Source organism: Plectropomus leopardus, chromosome 3 (assembly GCF_008729295.1).
Source record: "Plectropomus leopardus isolate mb chromosome 3, YSFRI_Pleo_2.0, whole genome shotgun sequence".
Taxonomy (NCBI): domain Eukaryota; kingdom Metazoa; phylum Chordata; class Actinopteri; order Perciformes; family Serranidae; genus Plectropomus; species Plectropomus leopardus.
Genome location: NC_056465.1, coordinates 19,689,713 through 19,715,773, shown reverse-complemented (window position 1 = coordinate 19,715,773; position 26,061 = coordinate 19,689,713). Strand labels below are relative to the sequence as shown.

At 39.1% G+C, this 26,061-nt stretch overlaps 1 protein-coding gene across 1 annotated transcript in view; it reads left to right on the top strand.

Annotated features, from left to right (window-relative positions):
• xxylt1 (xyloside xylosyltransferase 1) overlaps nucleotides 1-23,440 on the top strand; it is a 29,783-nt gene extending 6,343 nt beyond the window's left edge. The window contains exons 2-4 of the mRNA XM_042484036.1: nucleotides 747-894; nucleotides 8,580-8,712; nucleotides 19,056-23,440. Coding sequence (XP_042339970.1) covers nucleotides 747-894; nucleotides 8,580-8,712; nucleotides 19,056-19,452 — 678 coding nt within the window. The 3' untranslated portion in view covers nucleotides 19,453-23,440. The remainder of the gene's footprint in view (nucleotides 1-746; nucleotides 895-8,579; nucleotides 8,713-19,055) is intronic.
• Nucleotides 23,441-26,061: the final 2,621 nt, after the last annotated feature.

Sequence of the window (26,061 nt, the reverse complement as noted above, 5' to 3'; positions counted from 1 at the left end):
GACAACTCACAGCACACTTCTGAAGCTGTAAGATGATTGTTTGCAGAAATGTGATGAATTAGTGGTACTAGCATTAATTGCCACAGCTGCGCATTGTGACAGCTGGTCTCATGTTGCTGGAGAGCCTGGGCAGATGCTGACGGTGCCACATTTTCCCCTTATTTCTTACTGACAAATGGTGGTGGAGAGTGCACAACTAATGGTATACAAAGGGTTGTTTAAGGGTGTTTCTACAGAAATTTATGGCCAACTGTGGGAGTGGAAATGAGGCTTGCGCATGTGGACCCAGATCCACAGTAGTTGAGATAAATAGAATTGAATCAGGCATATAAATCTGATGAAAAGAATGCATGTATATCTTTGTACGTACATGCTGTTTGAGAGTTTAGAATCTGCACAGTTTTATGCATCTGGCCCCAAATGGTTTTGTGTAGAAAGATGTCTCATAAACCTCAGATTCCTCTTACAAACACCTGCAGTAAAGTGCTGGTTAATGAAAGATTCAAATATTGTGTACTTTTGACCAAATATGTGAATATAATGTGAATGTATTCAATATAGTCTTTTTGGCAATGAGCATTGATGCTTAAAAATTATGTGAAAGAACAAATATTACAACAAAAGCCCAAGACGGTATGTACCAATAGTCTCATAAAATGATACCTTAAGTAATCCCATAGATCTCCCTGTTCTGTTGCAGTTATACTGACATGACTCCACTGTGTTGATCTGCTGCTGATCTGCAGGTGTTGTTCCATGACGTGGTGGCTCTCACACAGAAGCTGTTCCCTATTGTAGAGGCCATGCAGAAGCACTTCAGCGCTGGCTCTGGGGCTTACTACAGTGATGCCATCTTCTTCCTGTCTGTTGCCATGCATCACATCATGCCTGAAAGTAAGAAAAGCACATTTTGTCACATTTCTTTGTCAGTTCTTCATCACAGATGTAACTTTAGATCTGAGTGTCTGCTGAAATTACCTCTATGGAGTCTAAACTTAACCTCAGCTGTTATTGCTGTTATTGCTGTTATTTTTATGACTGGTGCTTTTTGTCTCTCTTATCCTTACTATGTAGACAGATATAGTTTTAATTGCAAAGGTTTTTAGAAATGTGTTTCTGGAGATTTCTCTCTCAAAAAGTCTACACATCACATCTAAGAGAAGCTTCTTTTTTAAAAACATAAATACTCAATGTTACTATGTACTACTGTAAATTTAGTTTCCTGCTTTTATTCTTTGGCATAACATATTCCCCTTAGCTGCTCACTTTCCTATCCTGGCACAGCAGGTGCACAGCTGGAAAAAGCAGCATGGGCAGGTATCTAACAGGCACGTGGCAGGCTGCAGAGGCCCTGGGGAGAGGGGAAGGAAGGATGTGTTTTGTCGCTGCTGCCCACTTCAGTGCCCCCTGTGTTGGTGCTGACTGATGGCAGAATTCCCCTCTGTTGTGGTTCACTTCAGTGGATGTGCAGAATGGGCACCACTCCACAAATGAACCAAACCACTGAGCTTTCAATCAATAGTCATCAGTGGCACGCATATGAAACCTGAAGTCTCCGTCTTACAGACAGCAGGGCGTCGTCCTATTTCAGGTTTTTAACTGTAACACTTCAATTTGTCATATTTTTGTTCTGTATGTTTTTTTTTAAATTTTGATGTAGGCATAATAAAACATTTCAATAGGAGTGGACATTTCATGAACAAATGGTGTAGTGTTTCTAACTCCGAAGCGAAGAGTTTTTTAAGCAGTAACATACTTCAAACTATTTTGATAAACAAGGCAGTACTGTGAATCAGAGTCTTCTACGTGAGCTGGAAGGCAGATTTCTTTGTTAGCTTTCTCCTAAAGAATGATGCTCTGTGTGCACATTTGAAGGCTTGACAGCCCCTGTGGTCAAATTCAGTTTTTCTTTAAGGTTTTCTAATGCACATCAAACCATGCCATTTACATTACTCACATAGTTTTTGGTTTTCACTCAGCTGTCAGCTCTGATAAGTAATTTTGGTGAAGCACAAAGTTGTTTTCACTGGATTTTATTGCCAGTGTGGCATTGGGTGTTTTGTATGACAAGGGTTTTGTTTTTTGTTTCTTTATTTTGTCCCGAGCAGCCCCTCATATGAGCTGGAGGTGTGCATCTGATGCTCTCTCACGTTGTGTCCTTGAAATGCTTATTGATCAGTCACATGTGCCACCCGTCTGCTTTGTGTCCAAGTGGTCACGTGTTTCTATTTTAAGAATCCTTTTATCTCTAAAGGGCATAATGTGGTTGTTTTAGCAAAGAGAGAGTGGGGGTACTATTTCCCTGAAACTCTCTTCATTCAGCAAGCCTCACAGCAGACACAAATTATTGTTTATGATTAAAGACAAAGTGAAGCAAAAGTGATATCCATAAATAAAAGTAGCAGCTGCAAGTGGGAGGGTTGGAAATTTAACATCCTCCAACTTGTGAAGTGGGAGATGTTGTGATTTCAGCGAGTTTAATTTGGTTGTCAAAAGAGAAGGAAGGAGTAGAGGAAATTGTCAGCACTTTGGTTTCAACCGGCTACACAGCCTGAACATTGTTTGCTTAATACAAATGGGAAATTAAAAGGCTTGGGGGGTCTGTATTATATTTCTATCAGACCAATGCAGTCTAAACTCAGAACACTTCAAAACAATCATTTTTTACTCAACTTTTGTTTTTTTCTCACAACACAAACAGTCCGTCAATACATGATAATATGTAACAACACAGCTTTCAAAATACATCACAATAGTTTTGCTAAGGGAAAACATTTAAACATGATATACTCTATGTGCAGTAGGCCTAAAAGAAGTAAGTAGGCAAACTGTTCTCACACCAACTATCCTTGGAGGATGAGAAATAATAGTGCACAATGGAAACCTGTTGCAATTAATGATAAGGTTCCTAAGAAACACTGTTTTTGTTCATGGAGAGGTGTTCTATGTTTTGTTTCCCCTCTAGAGGTGTCAACATGCTGAGACTTGAGTCTTTCCTACAAGCTCAACCTCTGTTTTCCACCTTAGGTAGAAGTAACACTGCTGATGTGTGAATTGCTTTGCTAAAGTGAGAAAGATGATAGCTGGAAGCGAGGTAGTAGCTTTACTATTTTTTGACACACAGAGCTAAAATCACAGCAGATGGATGTCAAAAATGCAGATTTATAGTTTTTAGGCATCTTTATTTGCCTCTTGACAGCTATCTGTTTCACCTCCTCTCAGCGCCTGGTGAAATTCCAAAGCAAAGCACCAAAAACAAACTTGCTTTAGTGATAAAAGCATTTAAAAATCAGTTCAAACACATGGTGTGTTTCCTTTCTAAACACTGGTTTTAGAAGCCAACCCTGTCCTGTCCTGTTTCTTCAGAACAGATAACACAGAGCTAATAACTCTTCCCCCTGGATTTATTGATATAAAATAACAGCCAGCGTTGAACATTAGTGGGAGAGTGGAGTGTAGTGCTGGAGCTAAATTTACATGACACATGCCAAAATGCACATGTGCACCATTTTCAAAAAGTTAGTAAGACCTAATAACACTATTATCAGACAGAAATCCCTTCTTTGATTCAAAGTTTCAAAAAACACAAAACACAAAAGGTCTATCTAATACCAATACTTACTCTTTCATAGTTCAAGTTCATGGTTTTGTAAATCTGTCAAGCTGAAATCATATTACATTAAGGGCTGGAAAATACATCGAAGTCATATCAATATCGAGAGATAAGACTAGATATTATCTTAGATTTTTGGTGTCATAATACCGTGTTGTCTTTTTCTGGTTTTAAAGGCTGCATGACTGTAAAGTGATGTCATTTTCTGAACTTGGTAGAATGTTCTAGCTGCTGTTTTATTTGTCTTTACCCACCAAGTCATTATATCCACATTTCTATTGATTATCTATCAAAAATTTCATTAGGGTAAATATTTTGTGAAAGCTCCGATAGTCAACCTTCGTCACATTGCCATATTTGTAAAAAAAAAAATAAAAATGTAATATTTAATTTTCTTTATTTTGCCCAGTCCTAATTACGCTGTTTGAGTGTAGTGACAGTGCAGAGGAGAGCAGAGGATGAGATCAGATGCCATATAACAGGACCAATAAATGCTTGTTATTGAAATATCATGTCTTTGTTATTATTTAGAAAGCACTGCTGGTGCATATATTATATGTAGCACGAGAGCCTGATGCGTTCACGCATGAGCGAGGTGACATGTCACGCCCCTCATGCCTCTTTTGATTGCAGAATGCAATGTATAATCACAAACTGGAGCGGCACCATGTCGCTGTCATTTGGTTCTGGGTAAAAAAATGCAAGGGCATTACACAGAGGAGAAGGCCCTACACTGCAATCTCTGTGTAAATGCAGCTTGTGACTATCCTTTTTGCTGCAAACAGCAGTAGACAGTTTTCCCTTGCAGCAGGAAACACATCAACTTTTGCATACATAATGAGCATGAAAATTAATTTCAAGTGATCTCCCTGCTTTGAAAAAGCCACAGTGTTTTCCAGGAAGCACTGGTGAAAGCCGACAACAATGAGCCTCACAAACAGCCGTAAGTGGTCACATCAAGACTGATATTACAACTTAATGAGGTTGACCCACTTTCCTCCTGAAAAAAGTGATGTTAGATAACGCTTGTCTCTGTTGTTTTGTTACTGTGGCTGAGGTGAGGTTTATTCTGATTTGACCAGAGCCTCAGGCGAGCTCTAAGCCATCCTAACAACATTATTCCTGCAATAAATTTTCAGCACCCATGCACCTGGCCAAGGTTGACTTTAACATCATTTATTTCTACTTTTCCATTTCGTTCCTGCGTCCTTGTGAAACCTTAAACTCAGCAAAGATCTGCCCTCACTAATATCTGAGTTCTCTTAATGCTGCGAGGAGGAGACGAGTAAACCCAGGTCTAAGTCAGTTGAAAAACTTTACTCCCCTGAAAGAAAGAAAAAATCTTCACCCCCAAATAGTCAAAATGTATTGATTCTACCTCTAAAACATTGTTGAGTAATTGTATTTAAAAAGTAATTGAAATAAACTTAAAAATGTAAGGTTAACCCAACGGTTCATTTTAAGTGTTAAACTTAAGGACAATAATACAGTACAGAACAGCTGTGCATTAGTCAACAGTGACAGGCAGCACTACAGAAAGACATTTGTCCAGGCAGGAAGTCTCAACTTCGAAACCTTTCATTTCTGTTGAGAGGGAATGACGCAAAATTAAGATGTAAGTGTGGCAATAGAGGATATGACTAAAAGTGCACCCTGTCTTTTTTTCATCACTCTCTCTTGTCTCTGATCAGGCTCATACCTATTTTTTTTATAAACACGAAAGCCATCAAGCCTGAAATACTAATACACTATTTGACACCAAGCAACAACCTCCAAGGCTGAAAAATGAATCGAACGCAGAGATGCCAAAAGTTGCAGTTCAGTGAATGGCCACTTGAGTCTGGCTCCAAATCAAAGTCCATCCCCAAAGACAACCTGAGGAATCGGTCCTAAAACGCAGAAATCAGTTACCATTTCAGCACCTATGATTCCCTCATCTCAGAGTTAATGGGTTTTTGGAATGGGTTTTAAGTAAGGTCAGTAGTTAACACAAGCTTAAGAGACTTAACAGACATGAAACACATCAGTAAAAAACCCACTCACAAACTTTGAGGCTTTTGTGTGTCTTAAAAAAGGTGGTTGCTACCAAGTGGCTAAATGAGACTACTTAACGTCATCAGCCTGAACCGCACCAAGCATGGCGTTACAGCCTTGTGGTGACAATGTGACTGCAGCGTTGCTCATGTTAGTCTGGCACTAGCTTTTTACTTCTGGTGATTACATTTAGGCTTAAAAGTCCTGAAAGTGGTGTTCATTATTGAAGATTATCTTGCTGAGCAAAACGTATAAGTATCATAAATGTTTGTTTACCACTGAGCTTATTTTCTGCAATGATCTAGAATCCAATGGAAAAATCCCATAGGCTTTTTGACGAGGGAACCAGGGCGACATTAGCTTCCGTGTAGGCCTACAGAAAAATGTCATCCATGGGGCACTCTATAGACCCCCATGTTATGATGCCCAGCTTTACAACAGAAATAAAAACAGTGTTGGTCTCTGTAGCTAATTTCTCCATTCATGTCTACTGTACGGGGGTTGAGATTTTATATAACTTGGCTGTTTATTTTTTTTATTAAGGCTTAAAATTATGCATACATTTGAGCGGAGCAGCTTTGAGTGACAAGCTGCCGATGGTGTCCTCGGCTTCTGTCAGAACCACCCCTCACTCCCCCACAGCTTCAGCCACATGTCCAAATATGGTCACTTCTTGCTTCAAAAAAAAAAAAAAAAAAAAAACAAGATGCCCCGCTCGTGGCTACTAAACAGGAGTCCATAAACCAATGGGTGACATCACGGTAGCTACATCTATTATTTCATACAGGCTATGATTGACAGCTAATGCCGAATCTGTCTTGCACAGTTTTCAAGATCACTCTTGTGCCTCTGTTTATCATAAAATGGTTTTGTAATGGAAAAGGGCTGGTTTGAAACAATGGACTTTGTCCCTGTGAGCATCAGTGCAACTTATAGCCCTTTAGGCTCTTTTTTACTTAAACACACTTTACAAAAAAACTAGTTTGATGGAAGTTGTATTCTCCATCATTTAGACCTCAGTTGGTTTCAACAAGTCAGATGTCCTTATCTGCAGAAAATGAAAGCAGACAATTAATTTCAGTGGAGGCGTTACAGCCATGTTAATCATGTCTGTAATTTGAGGAATATTGTGATCAATCTCAGACACATGCAGCTTTATTTGGGGGGTAAAAACCGCAATGCAGACACGGTTGATTTAGTCTTTGAATACTGTTCATATAATGACTAACTCCATACTTACAAAAACACTTTTAGATACAACATAATACTTGTGGAAGACATGCAGCTCAGCCATACTGTTGAGAGTGATGGCTTTTCTATCACGTGAGAAAGTGGAGCAAGAGCTACCTGAGTCTTTTAATACATATAAATCAGCCCTTTAATTGGAATCATAATTTGCTGTGATGAAACATTGCCCTACTTTCACCTTCACAAGACTGTGTTGAGTCATTGATCTCACATCACAGTGTTGTAACAACTTCAGGCCCTCTTCCTGTTATTCCCCCACTAGTTAAGCCCCATTAATACAAACAAACAGTGCTGACCACTCGGAGATTACTCATCCGAGCCACTCTCTGTTGCCACAGTGCATGAAGGCATTGTGATGGCAGCTTCCTTGTTTGGAGAGCACAGAAAACAGGTCGCTGCCACACTGCTGAGTCTTCCTTTTGTGTCACTTGTTTCAGCACGAATCGCCTCTCAAATATCTGCAGCACAAACTTGTAGTCCAGCTATGAATTTCCCATACTTATATGTACACCCTTTTTTGTTTTGCAGTGTTGTTGGCTTTGTAGAGGCCAAAGTTGTGATTTTCTTTTTCTTTTCAAAATTGGGATTTAGTCTGTGATGTTTGCCCCCCCCCCCCCCCCGTGATTTTTCCTACTGGTAAATGTTTTTTTTATATATGTTGGATAGATAAAGCAACACAATTTAATTTTTTTAAGAAAAATCACATTTTCTATCTGTATTATGGTACACATTTAGTGCTGCTGGAATTATAATTACCTAAAAAAATATACACTTGTTGGATCTCAATAAGACTGAAGAATGAAAAAAGATCTGAAATAATGTTGAACTAAGCTCTGAAGGCCCATCATGCACACAACCCATACAGATCCTGATTTTTAAGTACTCTCATCTTATAAGTTTTTCAGCACCTGTTGTACCAACTCTGCAGTTGTTGTCAAACCAATAAACGTTTACTGCCCTCAAACTAGTGGCCATCATCTTTGACAGTTCGTCTTAAGCTGACAAGTGTTTTCATCAGTTCAGTAATCACGTTGTGCCCCTGGCACACCATTCCTGAGTGTTTCCCATCCTTTCATCACCATGCCTACCAGCAAAACATAGGAAGCTGAAACAATGAACAGATGAGGGCTTGAATATCCTGGATACTGCTGTTAACATTTCATTCACAAACAAAGGTGTTAATCATTTACTGTATGAATGCTCATAACTGCCAAACATGCATTTTTTTTAGTCATGTTCAACTTTCTACATTCATTCATTTCATTTTAATGCAATTTCCTTTTATTCTAGGTCAATGGCAACATAGAGATACAGAATACAGATACAGAAAGCCCACCGCTAAGCAATCATTTATTTGTGTTAAGCTTTTCAAAAATGAGTCGTCAGAGGCTGCCCTATTTCCTCTCGCTGTGTCCTCCTGGAAGGACTTTTAAAGGTGCTTATGCAGTCACTGGATAATGTGCGAGTGATCAGAGAATTTCAACCTATGGGCACAGTTGACTCAGAAATACATTTCCTGGAATAATTCTAAAAATAGAGAACTCATTTTTGTTTTTTATCAAACTTGGTTCACTCACACGGAGTGGCAGAGGCCGCTTGTTCTTCTAGAAGTTTACACGTTTAGATTAACCTTATGTTTCGTAGTTTGATATTGCCTAACCAGCATGTTGTGTTCTTCTTACAGGTCTGACGCGCATAGTGCAGCTCGATTTGGACCTGAAATACAGGACCAACATCAGGGACCTTTTCCAAGAATTTGACCGGTTTCCTCCAGGAGCGGTAATAGGCATTGCCAGAGAGATGCAGCCAGTCTACAGGTAGGCAGTGTGGCGCAATAAATCAGTTAATAGTGAAACAAATTTTTCAGGGCAATACTTTGTGATATAAATGGTCTGTGTTTTGGATAAATGGATCCCTGGTCATGGATTGAGAAAAAATAAATAATTGTCCCAGGAGTTTCAGCAGTCGGCTGTTATAATGCAAACATTTTTACCAAATATTAAATAAAGTCAGATTCATATTCATGTTTTCATACTCTGTAGACAGATATTTCTGCATTTAATTCATAAATTTACAGGATAATTAATCCAAGCGAAGCCAGACTAAAATTTAAAAGGATTACAGTGTTGTATTCTTGTTTTGGTCACTCAGTGTATCTTCCATGAGCAAGTCCATGCCTAATCTTGCTGAAAAATTTGCAAAGATTAGCAAAGATTTTATGATTAAAATATCTCTTGGTTTTTGCAAAGCCCGTATGCTAAATTTATGCATGAAATTGGTAAGAGCGTCTACATGAGCAACATCCTTCTTATCTCTTCCTCACTAATGGGTTAAAAGCCTCTGCATTAATCTCTCACACTCCTTTTGACCCCAGATGGATTTTAGTTTTTACGAGGTTCACATGCACACTCACAGTTTTTTTTTCTCTCTCAGTTCCTAAGTGAGAAAGAACATCAGAAGTCTCTCATGCAAGCTCTGATTCACAAGAACTACACCAGTGTTACCAGTCTGTCATTTCCCAACTACGGGCAAAAATTAAAAACTTGTGGGGCGTCCGGTGGCTTAGTGGATAAAGCAGGTGCCCCATGAATAATGGCACTGTCCGTGCCGCAGCGACCGCGGGTTTGAGTCCTGCTCGCAGCCCTTCGCTGCATGTCATCCCCTCTCTCTCCCCCTTTCACACTGCTGATCTGTCCTATGTAATAATGGCAAAAATGCCAAAAAATTATCTAAAAAAAAAAAAAAATTAAAAACTTGTAATGCAACATTTCAGAGACATGATTTTCGGTGCAGGATTTTTCTGATAAATGAAATGCAACCTGAGAAATTTAAAATGTGTTTCAATAATGGTAAATTCTAAGATCAAAACTGGGAGAACAGGGACGAAAATGATCAGATCCTCTTCAAATACAGATTCAGGATGTTGATTCAGCAGACGTAACGCCACATTCCTAAATCTGTAGTATCATGCTTCAGCTTCGTAACACTTGAATCATCTTGTGCAGGGGAAGCCTTTTTTTTAATAAGTATGTGATGTGTTGCTAATGTGCTGCTTGCATGATGCAGCTGTCTGGATTTTGAATGAAACTTTAACCTCTGCTGTCAAGTACGACTGCAAGTAACGACTATTTTGATCAAAAAATGAAGTCAAATAATTTAGCAAATATTGAAATGAATAATTGACTGTTCAGATTGTAAACTGCACAACAGCTCAATGGCTCTTATTTAGTTGTTAGCTTTTAAATTTAGGTTGAGGTTGTTTTATGCATGTGCTTACAATCAACTTTCTAAAATCTTAAAATTTCATGACCACTCACGCCACTTGGGGTATGCTTCATAGTTTGTTTCCATATCTTGACTTCATCAAGATAACCCAAACATGGGCCACGACTTCACTACTTAGTCGCCCACATGGCAGTGATTTAGTAACGGGACAATGTCAATACTCACACCCATCCTTATTCATCATAGGGTTAGGGTTAGAGGGTTACAAGTACACGACTCTGCTTTTTTCCCTCCAGTTGTCTCTGCTCTCTCAGATTATTATATGTAAAAAGAGTCTACTGGTTACTGATCCTATCGGGTATTCCTGGATTTAGCCAAAGTTCAGTGAAACAATGGATATTTCAGTTATTGATATCCTTCTGGGCTATGATGTGGGTCACAGCCAATGTTTAATTCCTCCAAATCATGATTTTTAACATTAAGCTAGCTTGCTAATGAGTTACCTAACTTATGAGATGAGTCTTCATCATCCAGAGAACCGCCATGCCTCTGGTACTTCAGTATAATTGGTGTGCTTCCATGCCAGGCATCCTTTTTAGGTGAGTTAATAGTAAAATGTTCCAACACTTTGGAAATTTTGGTCCTGAAAATGTTGAGATCACATGAACGATTTGATTACCGTCATCAGGAAGCGACTCACATCATAGCAGATGACGTCAACAAGTAATCGATACTTAGATTCTTGGCAGCTTATCTGGTCAAGATTTTTGTCCATTATTCCTTGCATTACTACTGTCATGTGGGAAAAAAACATGCATCGAGGTGTTTTTACCCCATTAATTATTAGACCACTATTTCAATCAGCCACAAACTGCCAAGAACTATCCTTTTACCAAGCACAGTAGTACAGCCAGTACTGTAAGACAGTGATCCATGATGGCAGCCATTATGGATCACTGACAGTATGATGTGATGTTTTCATGAATAAGCTATTTTAAGTTCCCCATGTCAGATAAATAATTGAGGATTTGGCAGAATGTAAGCAGAAAGACGCCTCATGTCAGGAAATGTTTTGTTCTCATCCTGTGATTCAGAAGTGTCTCCTGTCTCTTTGTTAGACCCGTCTGAGGGAAATAACCCATCTGCTCATCCCCAAAACTGACAAACAGATAAGAAGCACATAACATCCACTAACTGGCTGTATTTTTCGTTTGGAACTTGACGTCTATCAAGTGAAGTTGATGAACTCTCTGTCACTTTAGGTTGGCATTCCTTTGTATCATGAACGAAAAAAAAAGGTCATTTTAGTTCTTACAGTTGAGATAAACTTGTGCTTCTGTTGGCACAGTACATTTGTTTTCATAACAGTCTGGAAAGTTGTTGAGTAAGAAGTTTTGGTAATGGGTACAGATCAGCTTTTCGTAACATCCGTCCCACTTAACACCTCCTATCAGCCAGTTCCTCTTTCTCATACTTTCATTCAGATGTGTCTAATAAAGATAATGAAGATACACAAACCTCCTAATAACAGTTATTCATCCAAATCTAAATTTTATCCTTATTACTAGCAGTGAACTCTGTGCATGTGTGTGTGTGTGTGTGTGTTGCACACAAACAAGGAATGCCGCCTTTTAAGCTTTGTTCCTCAGCTGATTTTCCTGTCCCTTTTCAAGACAGTAAAATAAACAAGCCCGCTTCGTTTAGACTACTTCACTGTTTTCCATCCACAGCATCAAAACAGGACGTCACTCAGTGTGTGTGTGTTCACGTGTGCATGCATGTGTGTGAGAGATATAGTAAGACTACACAAGGCAAGTGGGATGTTTCATGTAGCAGCTGCTTACTGGGATAAACACAGAGCCAGGTGATTTCCTCTGGGATTTTAAAAACCGTGTGAATGAATCAAGGGAATCAGAGAATTTGATTTTAATTAAAGGCATATTAAGAGAATTACTCCGCGCACCTTTCAGTGTCTTTTGTTTGTGTAAGTTTTTCCGATATAACCTTTAAAACAGCTGTGACCCAATTAATGAAATGGTCAAAGGCATTATGTTTTCATCAGTGCCCGGTGCATGTGATATACGTGTTAGAAGTGTACAAGTATATTAACATCACTTTTACCTAACAGAGTTACTCACATTCACGTGTTATAACTTACTACTGACCAGGGATCTCGTGGCTTCATCCAAAAGGGAATCTTTGTTTTTGAGATATTAATAATGCATAACATTAATATTTTTGTTTTTCACATTTTATCTACTATAAAGTTATGCCCTGAGCCAACTCTAGGGATCAGTGTCAGGGCAGATTTGGGTATCGGCTACAATAAACCTGATCAAAATCCCACCCTTTCTTGAATGTACTCTACTGTGTTTTATCCACATTGCCTGTTGCAATGCTGCTCTCCTTAATGACAGCTGGGCACCATTTCACAAATTTGCCAAGCTAAGAACTAAAAGTAGCAGTGTAGAAAATATTCAGGTAGCATCTTCTCACTTTTTAGCCGAGAGTGTTTGTTATTGTATAATTAAACATATTGCAGCGCTGTGCTGTCCATCTTAGCGGAAAATGAAGAAATGTCTAGCTGGGTCCTCCTCAAGTCATTCTAAGCACCCACAGCCATGTTCGTGGAAAAAGTCATGAGATGAAAATGTCATCAGGATAAAGTGGCCTTTAATCGTGCATGCCAGACAGTAAAGTTTAGTCTACATACTGTAAATGTTGATAATGTCACGTTTCTGTGTAAGTAGTTGAAGAAGTAGAGTTGCAATTTTCCTGCCAGACTCCAGTTGGCACCAGCATCTCCAAACAGATCTGTATCTCTGCTCTGCCACTGTGCCGCTCAATGCATTTCTCACCCTGGGAATCCCCAGCTAATGTTGTTCCTGTGGGCCGGACACACTTGTTTAAAACACACGGCAACATTGCTGGATATTGTGCCTAGCATAGCATAGCATGCACAGGCTCACCAGTTGAAATCAAAACTGTCACAACAGATTATCTGTCTTTGTATGGTTTTGAACGTGTTTTGTGTCATGACGGACAACATCTTGTTCTACCATATTTTAGTTTTTTAAGTTCAGAGTTTTGAAGCGCATTTGTGGAACAGCAGATGATTTTCATCTCTTCTGTTTTTTTATTGTTGAGATCTAAAAGGAAATTGGGGATTTAAATCACTGATATTCGAGAATATTGGCATCTTTCACTCAAACTGTAGTGGCTGGTCATGCCAGGTGCAGCTTCTGAATACATATCCATGCCCTAAATGCAAGATATAATTTTCAGTATTGACTGGGGGTTTGAGTGACATCAACGGTAACAAGCTTTGATTTTTTTTCCCCCTAAAAATTTATTTTGAAAAACTGAGGGGTAGTATTATTATTAAAGATTATTCCAAAAGTATAAAACAAATTCCTCACCGGTAGAATGTGTCGAAAGTCTTCACAGGAGTGCACTTTCTTCCAAACCAAAATTCCTAAATTCCACACAGGCTGCATCACTGCTGTCAGCTAGTGTAAGTTAAGCTATTTCCCAGTGTGCTTTGTGCATTAACATGCGCACATTAGGTTATAAATAAGTTTTAAACATTTTAACGGCTGGCAATTTTTCTAAAGGTTTAGTGTTTTTCTTAACGTTTCGCATTAGAAGTCACACCCCTAGCTTAAATACATCAAATGCATGTTTTCTGAATTTACCATATTGTCCAAAGGCTTTGATCACTAAACTCTGAGCCCTCTCCTTGTTTGTTTTGTCTTTGCACAGTACTGACATTGAATGATTGAGCTCTGGATGCCCACAGAGGGTGACTTTAAATTCATCCTTTATTTCTAATCCTCTGTAATGTCAGGAGAAACCGAGAAACTTAACTATATCTTGACACGAACAGGCTTTCACGACACAGCGTCACAGATAACTTATGCCAAAACCTGAATGACGTGATTTTTTTTCATCTTTTGTCATTCATGCCAACCAGCCTAAATTTGCATTTATTTGCGTCATTGCATTGACTTTGAAGGCAATCACGACATGCAAAATGGTTGCTCTGCATTTAACGTGAACACACAATAAGAGAACACCAAAACAGACAACCTTGGTTACTTTGTGTTTCCTTGAGAAGATAATTCTGCCAAAGTCAACATTTGAGAAACTGCTAGTTAGCACAGCTTGTTAGCTATTAGCCAGTGGTCAATGGACGAGTATTTTCAATGTAAAATTGTAATTTTCAAACTTGGTATTAGTGATTCATTGTGTGCAATCCTGTCACCCCAAAGTGTTTTCCTGTGTCGAGTGGAGAGGGCTCTCAACTCCCACTCTGTTTGGGTGCTAATGGACAAAGCATTATGCAGCAGGCTGTATCCTCCCACCAGCTGCATTCAGAGCACATCCTGCCACTGAAATGTTTATTAGAAAAAAATGTCCCATATCTGTTCCCTGCAGCTGCATTTGCAATGCCTTAAAAACCCAAGAGACAAGACCTACTATCATAATGTCACCATCAGAGCCACAAACACACACTAGGAGAGACATTAGCCAGAAACATGTCACTTTTGATATGCTTTGTGCAAAAAGTCTCGGTTGTGTGATATATCCCACCCATTCCCAGTTTTTGTTCTAAGATGGAATTAAATTAAATGTTGACTGTGAAATATTTAATTTTACATATCTTTGTGTTTTTAAGTTAGGTGGCTGTGAGTTATGCAGCACTCACACTGACATGGGTCAGTGTGAGGGTTTGTTCTGTAGTAGAAAAAAAGATTGAACCATCATGATCCTCAATGGACAGGAAGCTTTAAAGGTGAGAATAAAACTTGTATTATGAGATATTTAATAAATGGTTGAAGCAGCGCTGTATGCTTTCTTGTTTGAAGGTTTCTCTCTCTCTTCTCTCAATGCTGGAATTTTCTTTCATAGACCTTGTATTTGTTGCCAAACTATTCAGCGATGAAAAGGCACAGACATTGTATTTGTACACCCAGAACCAGACTCCCCTCTGCCAGACAGTGTTTTACACAGCTTTCAGAGAGCAGGCTGTTTCTTGTCCTGAATAACGCAGAGGACACATTTGGATAGGATTGCAGCACTGAATGTCCCCGTCACCTGCTAATGCTTTTCATTCCTTCGCAAGTGAGACTTCACTTAAAAGGCTGACAGTGAAAATTGGAGGCAGCAGACGATGGAGCTGTGAACTGGCAAAGCAGGGGAGGCATTGGTAGGAAAACTGATCTAAGCTAAGAGGTTATATGTCTAGTTTGATTGAGTCTGGTTTGAGTGTTCTGGTACAAAGGAAAAAAAAGCAAGGTCATTGTGAACATAGAGAACATTGCTGCATTTTGTACTCGTCCTTCAAGTCTCACCACCTCTAAGAGGCTAAAGAAAGAGGAAGGACATCAGAAAGATATGATGAGGTGCAGTTTAGTAATGATGTGTACACTGTATATATTTACGTTATACTATGGGTTTTTCATGTACATGCAAGTTGATATGTAATGGTGGCCAAACACTTTCAGTTCTTCCGTGCCTCAAAACGAGGACAATTACAGCGCTGCCGGTATTTGATATGAGAGAGGAAGTAATTGTAAAAACATGCTTTTGTGCACCAAGCCTGCAGTTCTTCTGAAAATGTTCCTAATGTACCAACTTGAGTGGAAAATATTTTCATGCATATTTTATACTGCTGATGTATTATATTGATACCATTAAAGGTATTATTCATAATAATTCATCTGATTCCTCACTGGGTCAAAATAGAAATGGAAGTGGTACGCTGAGGCTGCCATGCAAGGTGCTGATGTGCATCTGCATCTCTTTATCTTTCACCATAAAACCTTCTGCATATGCCTCTTCTAATGCTAGCTTTAATCTTCATCATGCCTCATCATCATTATGCTGTCTGTCACATATAATGGCCATCATGGCACTTAATGCAAATGCCTTACGTTCCATTTTCGTATGTTAAAGCTGCAGATTGGATAAGGGCACATTTACACAGTTGTTCCTTTACTGACTCACTCACCCTGAACGTTTCTCAGGGAAAGTAGATCCAGTGTTTGTCTTAAAAATGATAAATGCTCCACAGAGGCCTCAAGTCCCTAGCTACCAAATCAACAGACTGTATAAAACAGTGTGGACAAGCTACAGCTGCTGAATATAGGTCAGTGATAATATCAAAGGATGACTCAGAGAATCTGTGCTCCCACTAGATTTGAGGCTTCACAGCGAGAGAAGTATCCTCTACAATATGAATCATAATTATTGTACACTACTTTACCATGTGTTTATCTGCACCAAGGGAGCAGGTAGCGATCCGCTGATTTCATTAACGTGATTTAAAGGGCGATGTTCTATTTTCTTTAATGAAATTGACTGCTCTGCAACAGCTTGATCTGTCCTCTATCCCCATGTGTGTTAAGCCAACACATTTATCCATTAATATTTAATCTACAGCAGGTTTCCTCAGGCTTGGTAAGTACTTAGAATAATCTCAACTCTGTTGAGAGTATGTGTGTGTCCACATACATGCAGTAAAGAGTTTATTCCCATTCATTCTTGTGTTTTGGGAGGAATGAAACATCATCGCACTGGCGGTAAGTAGTATATGGGAAAGCACATGTTGTACTTTCCTTAAAGAAAACATATCAGCCCCCGAGTAAAACTGAAATAGTACCACCACAGAACAGACACGAGTGGTCTCCATGGACTTGACAGAAGTAATAAACCACAGCAACATAAAGGTGCTGCTGTAAGAAATTGATAGCTGTACACAAGACTGTGTATTTTTTCCCTGCTTTTCTTATTTGTCCCATATGGGTTTTGTCTACTCCTTGAGAGGTAAGATAAATAACTCATATATACATTATGGGATGTTTAGGCAAAAAAACAGTGCTTAAAGTGGGGATATTCTCTTAATCTGGATGCACAAGGACAATCAAAGTTTAAGGCTCATTTTTAGCACAATTGTGTAATAAAATAGATGTATTCATTTCAAACCTCGCAACTGTCACTGCCCCGACTCTTCAATTTGTCCTTTATGTTGGCATAGATGCATCCACTAGATGGCGCTAGAGGGCATAGGGCTGAGTATCATTTAAAACATTAGGAAACCAGTACCCTTTACAAAGTTATACCGTCACCAATAGAATTCTTCTTTTGATACCTTTTTTTCCCCACCTCATTCAGTATCCATCATGTTGTAACAACTAGATTTGTGGTATTACTGCAGTGCAAAAATAGTACCACAAGGCGATGCCTTCTCTTTGTTTTATCGTGGCATCCAATTGCCACACTACTCTGACCAATGTCTGCACGAGAGGACTCTCAGCAGTAACGAGTTAGGTGCAGGTTATTCTGTCTATGTTCTACTGCTAATGTATGATTAGAGAATATAGTGCTGTGGAGACCATGAATAGAGGGCTTCATTCTTGTCCATAAATGTGTCTAATGTTGAGCATAAATAAGTGTAGCTCCTCTCCTGTAGCTCTGTGAACTTGTTAAATCCTGTCCCACTTGAGAAACCTGTATGTTCTTACATACATTCACGTATTTCAGGGCTGTAACTTACCTAACTCTATTTTTTTAAAGCAGCCTTCAAATACAGGAGGAATGTTTTTGGCACATTTATCAGTGAAGTGGGCCAAAAAATATTGACCTATATTACCCTATCTGTTACCCAATCACTATCTATACTACCTATTAAAGTAAAAAACTGCTCTTGCCCGGGTAAACATTGGAAATAAGACAGATAATATTAATAAATCCAACAAAAGGTCTTACTTGTGCTTACACAAGTAATGTCTATGCATACCAATTCTTTTTGAATGAAGCTTTGTGTGTCATTTAGCTACTTCAGAGTTGGTATGTTGGCAGAACAGGGTGCTGAGCTGGCACCAGCTTCTGGCACTCCAACATGCTCCGATACTCCTGGACCAGCTCTCTTCCTGTTTTTGGCCCCAGTGTTGTTTGTTCAGCAAACGTGGACTGAAACAGAGATGCCCCTCACTTTTCTAAACATGCAACAGCCCAGACATACTTATGAGTTTGACATTTCACCAACACAAAAAGTGCTTGGCCGATGTGTCGCACAGTTCCTGACCTTCCTGAAGCTACATGTCCTAGTCATCCTGATTTGATTTTTGAGCCACTTTAATTAATGTCCTCAAGAAATTGTGTCAGGTTCCCTTTGCTTTGCTTCTGTTGTTGGTGAGACCAGAGAGAAAAATAACACAATAGGCAATCAGATCCCACTTTGAGTGCTGTGACACCAAAAAGGGGGACAGGAAAAGACATTCCTATCCTGCCAGTTAGCAGCTAGCTAGTTTCTGTCCAGAAATCTACACCCCTTTTTGCTAAGCACTTTATTCTCCAAAAGAGCAGGGTCATATAAAATGTAAAAATGTGATACAGTTACAAATTTTATGCGGCTGACACACAGATTGGTTAATTCATGTTCCACCTAAAACACACACGACTAACTCAGAGTCTAATTACAACCCGTTTGCGCCGTGCACTGCATCTGGCGCCCAGATTATAGGTCGTTTAACTAGCAAAATGGACCTTGGCACGCCCAAAACGCATTTGACCATGCGCTTGAGATCGTTGAAATAGGGCCCATAGTCTTTTCATAAAACAGACACAAAGACTTTTAAAAAGTTGCTATGTGATCAGAAAAAACAGGACCGAGACATTCACTTTTTTCTCAAGAGGTAGAAAACCTATGAAAACCAGAATTCACTGCTCTGCAGCAGACCAAAAAAGGCTTCAGGTGGTATGTGATGTAATGCAAAATTGTCAGTTTGACACACTGGAGGCTGGCTGGTATCAAATGACCTTATATTACAGTTAAATGGTAAGCTAGTATTCCTTTAGTGTAAAATTTAAGTTATAAATATTGTGTGACCAACTGTCACTGTCTTGTAAACCTCTCTCCATCTTCCCTCAGACACACCTTCTGGCAGTATCGTAAGGAGAACCCTCAGACCAGAGTAGGTGATCCACCTCCTGAAGGCCTCCCAGGCTTCAACAGCGGCGTCATGTTATTGGATCTCGGTGCAATGAGGGACTCTGCTCTCTACAACAAACTATTGAAGCCTAGCAATGTTGCCAAACTAGCAGACCAGTATCGCTTCAGGGGCCACCTGGGGGACCAGGACTTCTTCACTATGATCGGCATGGAGCATCCTGAGCTATTTTATTCGCTGGCGTGTGGGTGGAACCGGCAACTGTGTACATGGTGGAGGGACCACGGATACGGAGACGTGTTTCAGCTGTATTACCGTTGTGATGGGTATGTCTACATCTACCATGGGAATTGCAACACCCCAATACCAGATGACTGATGAAGCCAAAAAAACATCTTCCTGCTTTTTAGAAAGGAGGATTGTGACTTTTACAAAGGTTTCCTTTCTTGACCACTATACTGCCTGTGTAGTCACAGACTCCCCTTGCTGGTCAAGGCGCTACTGAGGGCCTGCCCATACAAAGTTGCTACAAGTATGGTGTTCACCTGTGTCATTTTAGACTACATTTTGGCATCCAGGCTGAAAACAGCTCTGTGTTACAGCAATGCAAGGAGCTGCAATAGTTAGGGTGTGTTTCTTCACGTTCAGAGATGTTGATATGATGAAATATGGTCTATGCAGTTTGGTATGAAGAACAGATTAATTCATTTGAAGACATAATGGTAGAAAAACGTGTTTTTGCCCGTAGCTGATTTGCCAACACAGAACCTTGCTGGACGTGAGGCAACACCCTACTGCCTCAACACTGGAGTCATTCAAATGAAACTGGTCTGACAGTATGAATGAGGCCTAATGCGTTATAAATAGTTGATGTCCGACAATTTTTCTTTTTATTTGCTAAAAAAGTTCATTTCAATAAATGTTGTTTTTTGTTTTGAGGAGAATCTACAAGATCCTGTCCGTTAACCAAACTGTTGATAATTCTGAAGGGATTCCTATTGCTAACAAATGGTTTAATATAATCTGCAATTAATTCAGGATGTCAGTGGTTAACTGTTAATCGGCTAACCTTTGATAGGTTAACAGCCGACAATATTTTTGACCCTTTACACGTCGGTCTGTAGGTTAATTTTGCTACTCTTTAGTTAACTGTAGGTGTGTCTGGCGTGAGCTAACTAGCTCGCAGAGCCAATCATTTAGCAATTACTGCTAATAATGCTGTCCTGACACAGTCCTAAAAACAGTTTGCCCACTCTTCAGTCATCCTACTCCAGCTCACCCCGGTGAGTAAGTGTTTTGAGCTTTAGCATCTTATCACTGTGAGCTCTGTTACTGTTGTTAGCAGTGTCAGCATGGCTAGTGGTGCTTCCATAGTTAGTCATGCTGAAAGGTTTTTGTCGTCAAAATGAATCCACTTAGTCACTGACGTGACCTGGGGGGGAGACTGGAGGGTGGGCATAACGCTCCCCTAGCAGCACATTCTGCCACTGGGATGGTGTTATCAGCTGAACACTGAATGGGCATCACCACTAGCTACCTAACATTAGCTCTCACCTGACCAGGGCTGCACAGTGCATAATGGCCTAGGAACCAGTTGAGACTGGAGGTTGGGCAGTGGGCATGTTTCCACATGTTAACATGGCTGTCTGACAGCAAAGCCACAAGAAAATAAAAGACATTAACATCACAAAACATTAAAACTTCACCACCTTCAAACAGATAGTGCTTTGAAATGCAACACTTAAGTCCATTATGATCATGGTATGAAAAGAAAGGCCATTTAGTATTTACTGTCCTTCTTTTCTTAAAAGTTAACTGGTTAGTTACCAGTCAATGAGTGTCGGCCTATAGAAAGCAAAACTAAGAGAAACCCTACAATGAATATAGAGTGTGCTAATGTAATAATTGGTTTATAAGCAAAGTGTCTCATACCTTGGATTTGCAGAACCTCAAGCTTCCTGTGTCCTTCCTTTCCTTATCTTCCTGCAGCACCACACCAGGTGAAGGCTAACCTGGGTAACGCCATTTATTTCCCTCCTCTGTAGCTTGCAGGAGAACGGGAGGGGTTTGTTCTCCATCTTTCCAGAGACACGTGTGCCCAGGGCACACTGCCACAGTTTAAACATGTCTGTCTGCAGGTTGAAAGAAAGGGGGGAACAAAAATCCCATCAGAGAAAGGAAGAGGTTTTGGGGGGATAACGTTTACCAGTGATGGCTGTTGTTTGTGCCCTGCATTTACAGGTTAGCTGAGGCCAAACACGCACGTTTCAGAAGAAGTGAGGCGGCCGTGCAGACACTGACCCACTTTTGAGTTTTCTTGCTGTGCTCACTGAACTGCCACTTGGATTCAAAGAAATGTCACACTCAATAGTAATCAGTCAGGATATTGTCTGCAGTGATGCACACTTTAACACACATACACATAGTGGGAGTGAAGCAGCTGAATAGCATGCAACATCAGTGGAGTCAGACTCCTGCAACTGAAGACACTTAGAATAAACAATCTAAAATCAATGTGCTTCCCCTGAACTCACTGTGAAATTGGTCAATTTTTTTCTTGCTCTTTCCGAACGACATTATTGTCTCCTTAGCTTTAAGAACACATTGTTAGCCAGAGAAAAACTGCAGAATCAGAGTAAATACAGAAAAATAACTTCCTCCTAATTGCACTTTACACTTCAAAGCAAACACCTATCTCACCTAAGGGTAGTGTTGACTAGACGATTGTCTGATTTATTTTTACTATTGATTATTTGCTTGTTTTACAGACCATTCCAATGTAAAATTTGATCCATTAACTATAAAAGTTCATCATTAGTTTGTGACTGATTTCCTACTCTTCAGGCAGTGATTGCTTTCCATTTCCTTCAATACAGTATGAAAATTGCAAAGACTAAACGCTGCTTAAGCCTGATAATCCATCATGGTGAGAACTTTGTATTTTTTGTCAGTACATAATTATGTTGTACTGCAGTAGCACATTTCAAGATTGTTAATAGCAGTGCACTGGAGGACCTACACAGAATTATTATCTGCTGAAGAAGATACATGTACAGAATCTGTTTAAAAACGAATCCTCAAGTAAAAAATCCAAATATGGACACAGAAAAAAGGACTAATGAATCTATTCATGGCTTCGATTAAGAATTCAATTCAATTCTTGAATCTCCTGTTGGTATGAGCGTTTTTTATGAAGGTAAGTGAGTGCTGCTTACAGCTGCATTATGTTGACAAACAAAAAAAAACAAGAAATGCAATAAATAATTTAATGTGGTGGATAACTATTCCTCAATACTTTTTAAGTTTCTTTAAGTTGACATCCGAAGTGTAGTTTAAAAAAAAATTTAAATAACTGGCAAAAGACAGAAAGAAAGCTAATCTAAAAAAGTATGTGTTGCTCTGGTGGGCATATTGCAAAATGTTAGCTCATGGGCTAAAACATGCTCATCTAACGATATTATCCTAAAATATCCTGTCTGTGTTTTGTCAACTGTTTATCCATGTGTACGTTATATATCCATCACAAGTTTTGACAAAGCTTTATTTTTTGGGTCCATAATCTGCCACTACTTCCTAATGTTAGTTTAGTTTTGTGGAAATAACTGCAATGTGATACTAATATAATAGGGAAAAACACATTCATTATTCATTTATTGATCATTCATATATATTATTATTATTTCGCATGTTCAGAAGACCTTACTGTGACTAAAATAATTATTTTCCCTATAATTAGTATCAAATTACATACCTGTCTTTTTTCAGGAACCTCGTTTGAAATTATTAGGAAATGATGGACTTTTAAAATAAAATACCGCCTAAATTTTACATGTTACTTTTAGCTCCATTCAAACACTCCTGTGTATAATATGAGATCCTGAATAACTGAAGTTTCAAGATTGTGTCTATTGAGAATATATCTGGTTTAACTTGATAAATGTATTAAAGGTTGTTACACTTTTCCCAGTCCGTTGCTTCAGTGTAAAAATGTAAATGACTCTTTTGTATCAGTAAACTGAATGTGCAATTATTATTTTAAAGGGCTAACAGATGTTTGCAAATAAGTGTACTGTAAATGTTCCATATTTCATACAGGAACCCCTTGACCGATTAGAAAGGTGTTGTGTTCAGTGTTAAAGACTCAAGTTGAAAAAAGCAAATGTGAAAGCATCTTTAAATGAAGCCAAACATTTTTTTCAAATGCTGTCTTGAAAGAATGTTTCACCTCAATAACCTTTCGTAGGCGAGCTTCCTGAGACACAGATACAGTAAACTTCCTGTTTTGTTCAGATGTTTGTCTATATTATTTTACAACTTTGAAATTATGTTTCTGTTGTGGTTTCAGCTTTCCTGAATAAATTATATGATACCCTTACTCTTTTTACGGTGTTATTGTTTTATGTAAACTACTAATGCAGACATAAGTTATTCTTTGTCCTTGTTTCCGTAATTTAACAGCTCCCATGAGAGATGATCTCTTGTTAGTTGTGTGGGAGGAAGGAGAGCCAACAACACATCCTCATAAAACAGGGGATGCTTTTAGTCACCTGAGGGTTAGAATGAGGTGGAAAAATCAATGTATGTTAATGGAGTGTCCTCGCATTTCTCATTATACAAACTGCATATTTGTTTTTCTGCTGCACCATAGACATGACCCATTTCTGTCATTCAAATTTGCATACAGGCAGCAAACACTCTGGAGACAGAAAAGTAACATCCATCAGCCTTGACCTCTGAATGTGCTGACATTAAAATAACCCAGTTTACACCTGAAGCTAAATCTTGTATCAAGATATGCTGGAATGTGATGGTATTTTCTCTGTCTGCAATGAAATCAGATTGCTCTTTTTATAAAAAAAAAAAAGAAAGATTGTTATTTCCCATGTACAACAGTTACTAAAATGTAAACACAGTGAGAGAAGAGGGCAGATTCATGCATGTCTAGCCTTTTACAAAGAGTTTTGTTATGACAGCAGATTTTGTGCATTAGAGTACAGATTTTATTGGTACCAATACCGATATCGGTACTGCTTACGATACTGATACTTATCAGTACTCTTATCAATACTACTCTCTATAATTTGGTGCAGAAAAGAAAGACATGACGTGAAGCTGTGAGCAAAATCAAGTTAATTTGTTTTTACCACAAACTGGAAAACCCAGTGACTTGTATGACATGTGACACTGGCTATACAAATTTCCACAAACTGAGTGAACTGCAAGGTCTCGCTACAATATAACTTCTCAAGTCAATCTTCACAGTTTCCTTTGAGTAAAAAAAAGAAAAACATTACTATAGTCCTTGTTTATTAACATCTATTGTTATTAGGGCACATTAAACTTTATTCTCAGCATATTTATCAGCAGTTATCTATCATACCTAAACCATCTTCACTCAACTGAAGTGAAGGGCTGTCTTTCACAAAAAACTTAGTCACCGTCCTGTGGCATTCTGGTGTTTTTTCCTGCATCATCTACCCTCGTTTCGTGATGGCAACTGTGTTGGACTTGGGTGTCTGACTTCCACTGACTGAGAGCCACTGGAGTCAACAGGGCTCGGGGGCTCCACCACCTGACTAATATTAGCATTAGCAGCTTTGCTAACGCTATCACAGATGTTGCATTGTCTCATATTTATGAAATGCTGCACTTGCAGCTACACTTTGACACATTTAGCTGCACAGTCGTGACTTTTACAAAAGTGAGTCAGCACTGTCTACCGTTCGGTGTTATCCACTGTTTGCCTTACTACTACTATAAGCAGAGCAGCAAGCAGCGGCACAACAATAAACATCATAAGTCCTCCCCTGAGGGGCAGGTTGCCAGATATGTTAGAAATAAATAACATTACATAGTTTATGTCATAAATACCGACAGCAGCACCGTTTGTCAAGGAGCCTTTCGGTGCTTAAAAACCGACCCAGTCACAAACTTGTACCAGTTATTACCGGCTACCGGTACGCATACTTACATGAGAGTAACTACAAGTGCATCTAAAATGTAAAATTTTTGGTCTGAGTCATTGTGAAATTGTGGACAACATACATTAGTCCAAATATCTCTTCCAATTATCCATGTTTGCATAGACATTAAGACAGTTTAGCAGACGGTAAAAAAGCAACAATGTTTCAACTGTTTATAGCCCTCTACAAAAACAGACTGCCCCATTAACAAATTGGCGTTTTACACTTTGGAGTCTCAGTGTATGGCCTTTTATATAATCTCCTACACTGATGAAGTTAATTTAGGTTGGGCATAATAACCCTCGGCTATAGAGCCCATCAGCTTGCTGCGATTTCTAAAAATCCCTCAGCCTCAATTCATCGAAAACCACTTTGAGCACATTTACCTTCAGGGCAAGCAGCAGAAACAGCAGGCTGCTATAGCTCTGATACAGCAGCAGCCGTATTGATGTCTTATCCAAGAAACACAAACAGCTCAATCTAGAGCTTAGTGAGACTCAGTGTGTCTCTGTGCAGCTCTGTTTCCTGCAGACTGACAGCAGAGTGAAGACAAATGCTCTGCAGCATCTACTGCTGTGGCTCTAACTGGTAATCAGAGATGACTCACAAAGTCATGGATTTAAAGTCAACAGAAACATCACATGATGATTCTCTCCTACACAGAGAGAGAACAGCATATGGACATGTGCGACACGTTGCGCGTATGGCAGCTAATCAAAAACTGTGTTTAAATAGGTGGCCTATTCACCTTATTTTGGTCTTTAAATGTGAATCAGTTTGTCTCTGACAGTGTTTTGCTTTTAATAAACTGGAACTTTTTACTTTTATTCTTTTGTTCTGCTAGCAGAATAGCACGGACAAAACATTAACTTTCTTGAATGTCTTTCATCTTGTATTGCAAAAAATATTCATCTTAAATCATCATTTTTGTTGAGTGTTCTTGCCATATTGTGTTTTTCGAAACCAGACCAAAACAAAAAAATTGTATAAACAATACTTCTTCTTTCTGAGTGTTACTCCATCC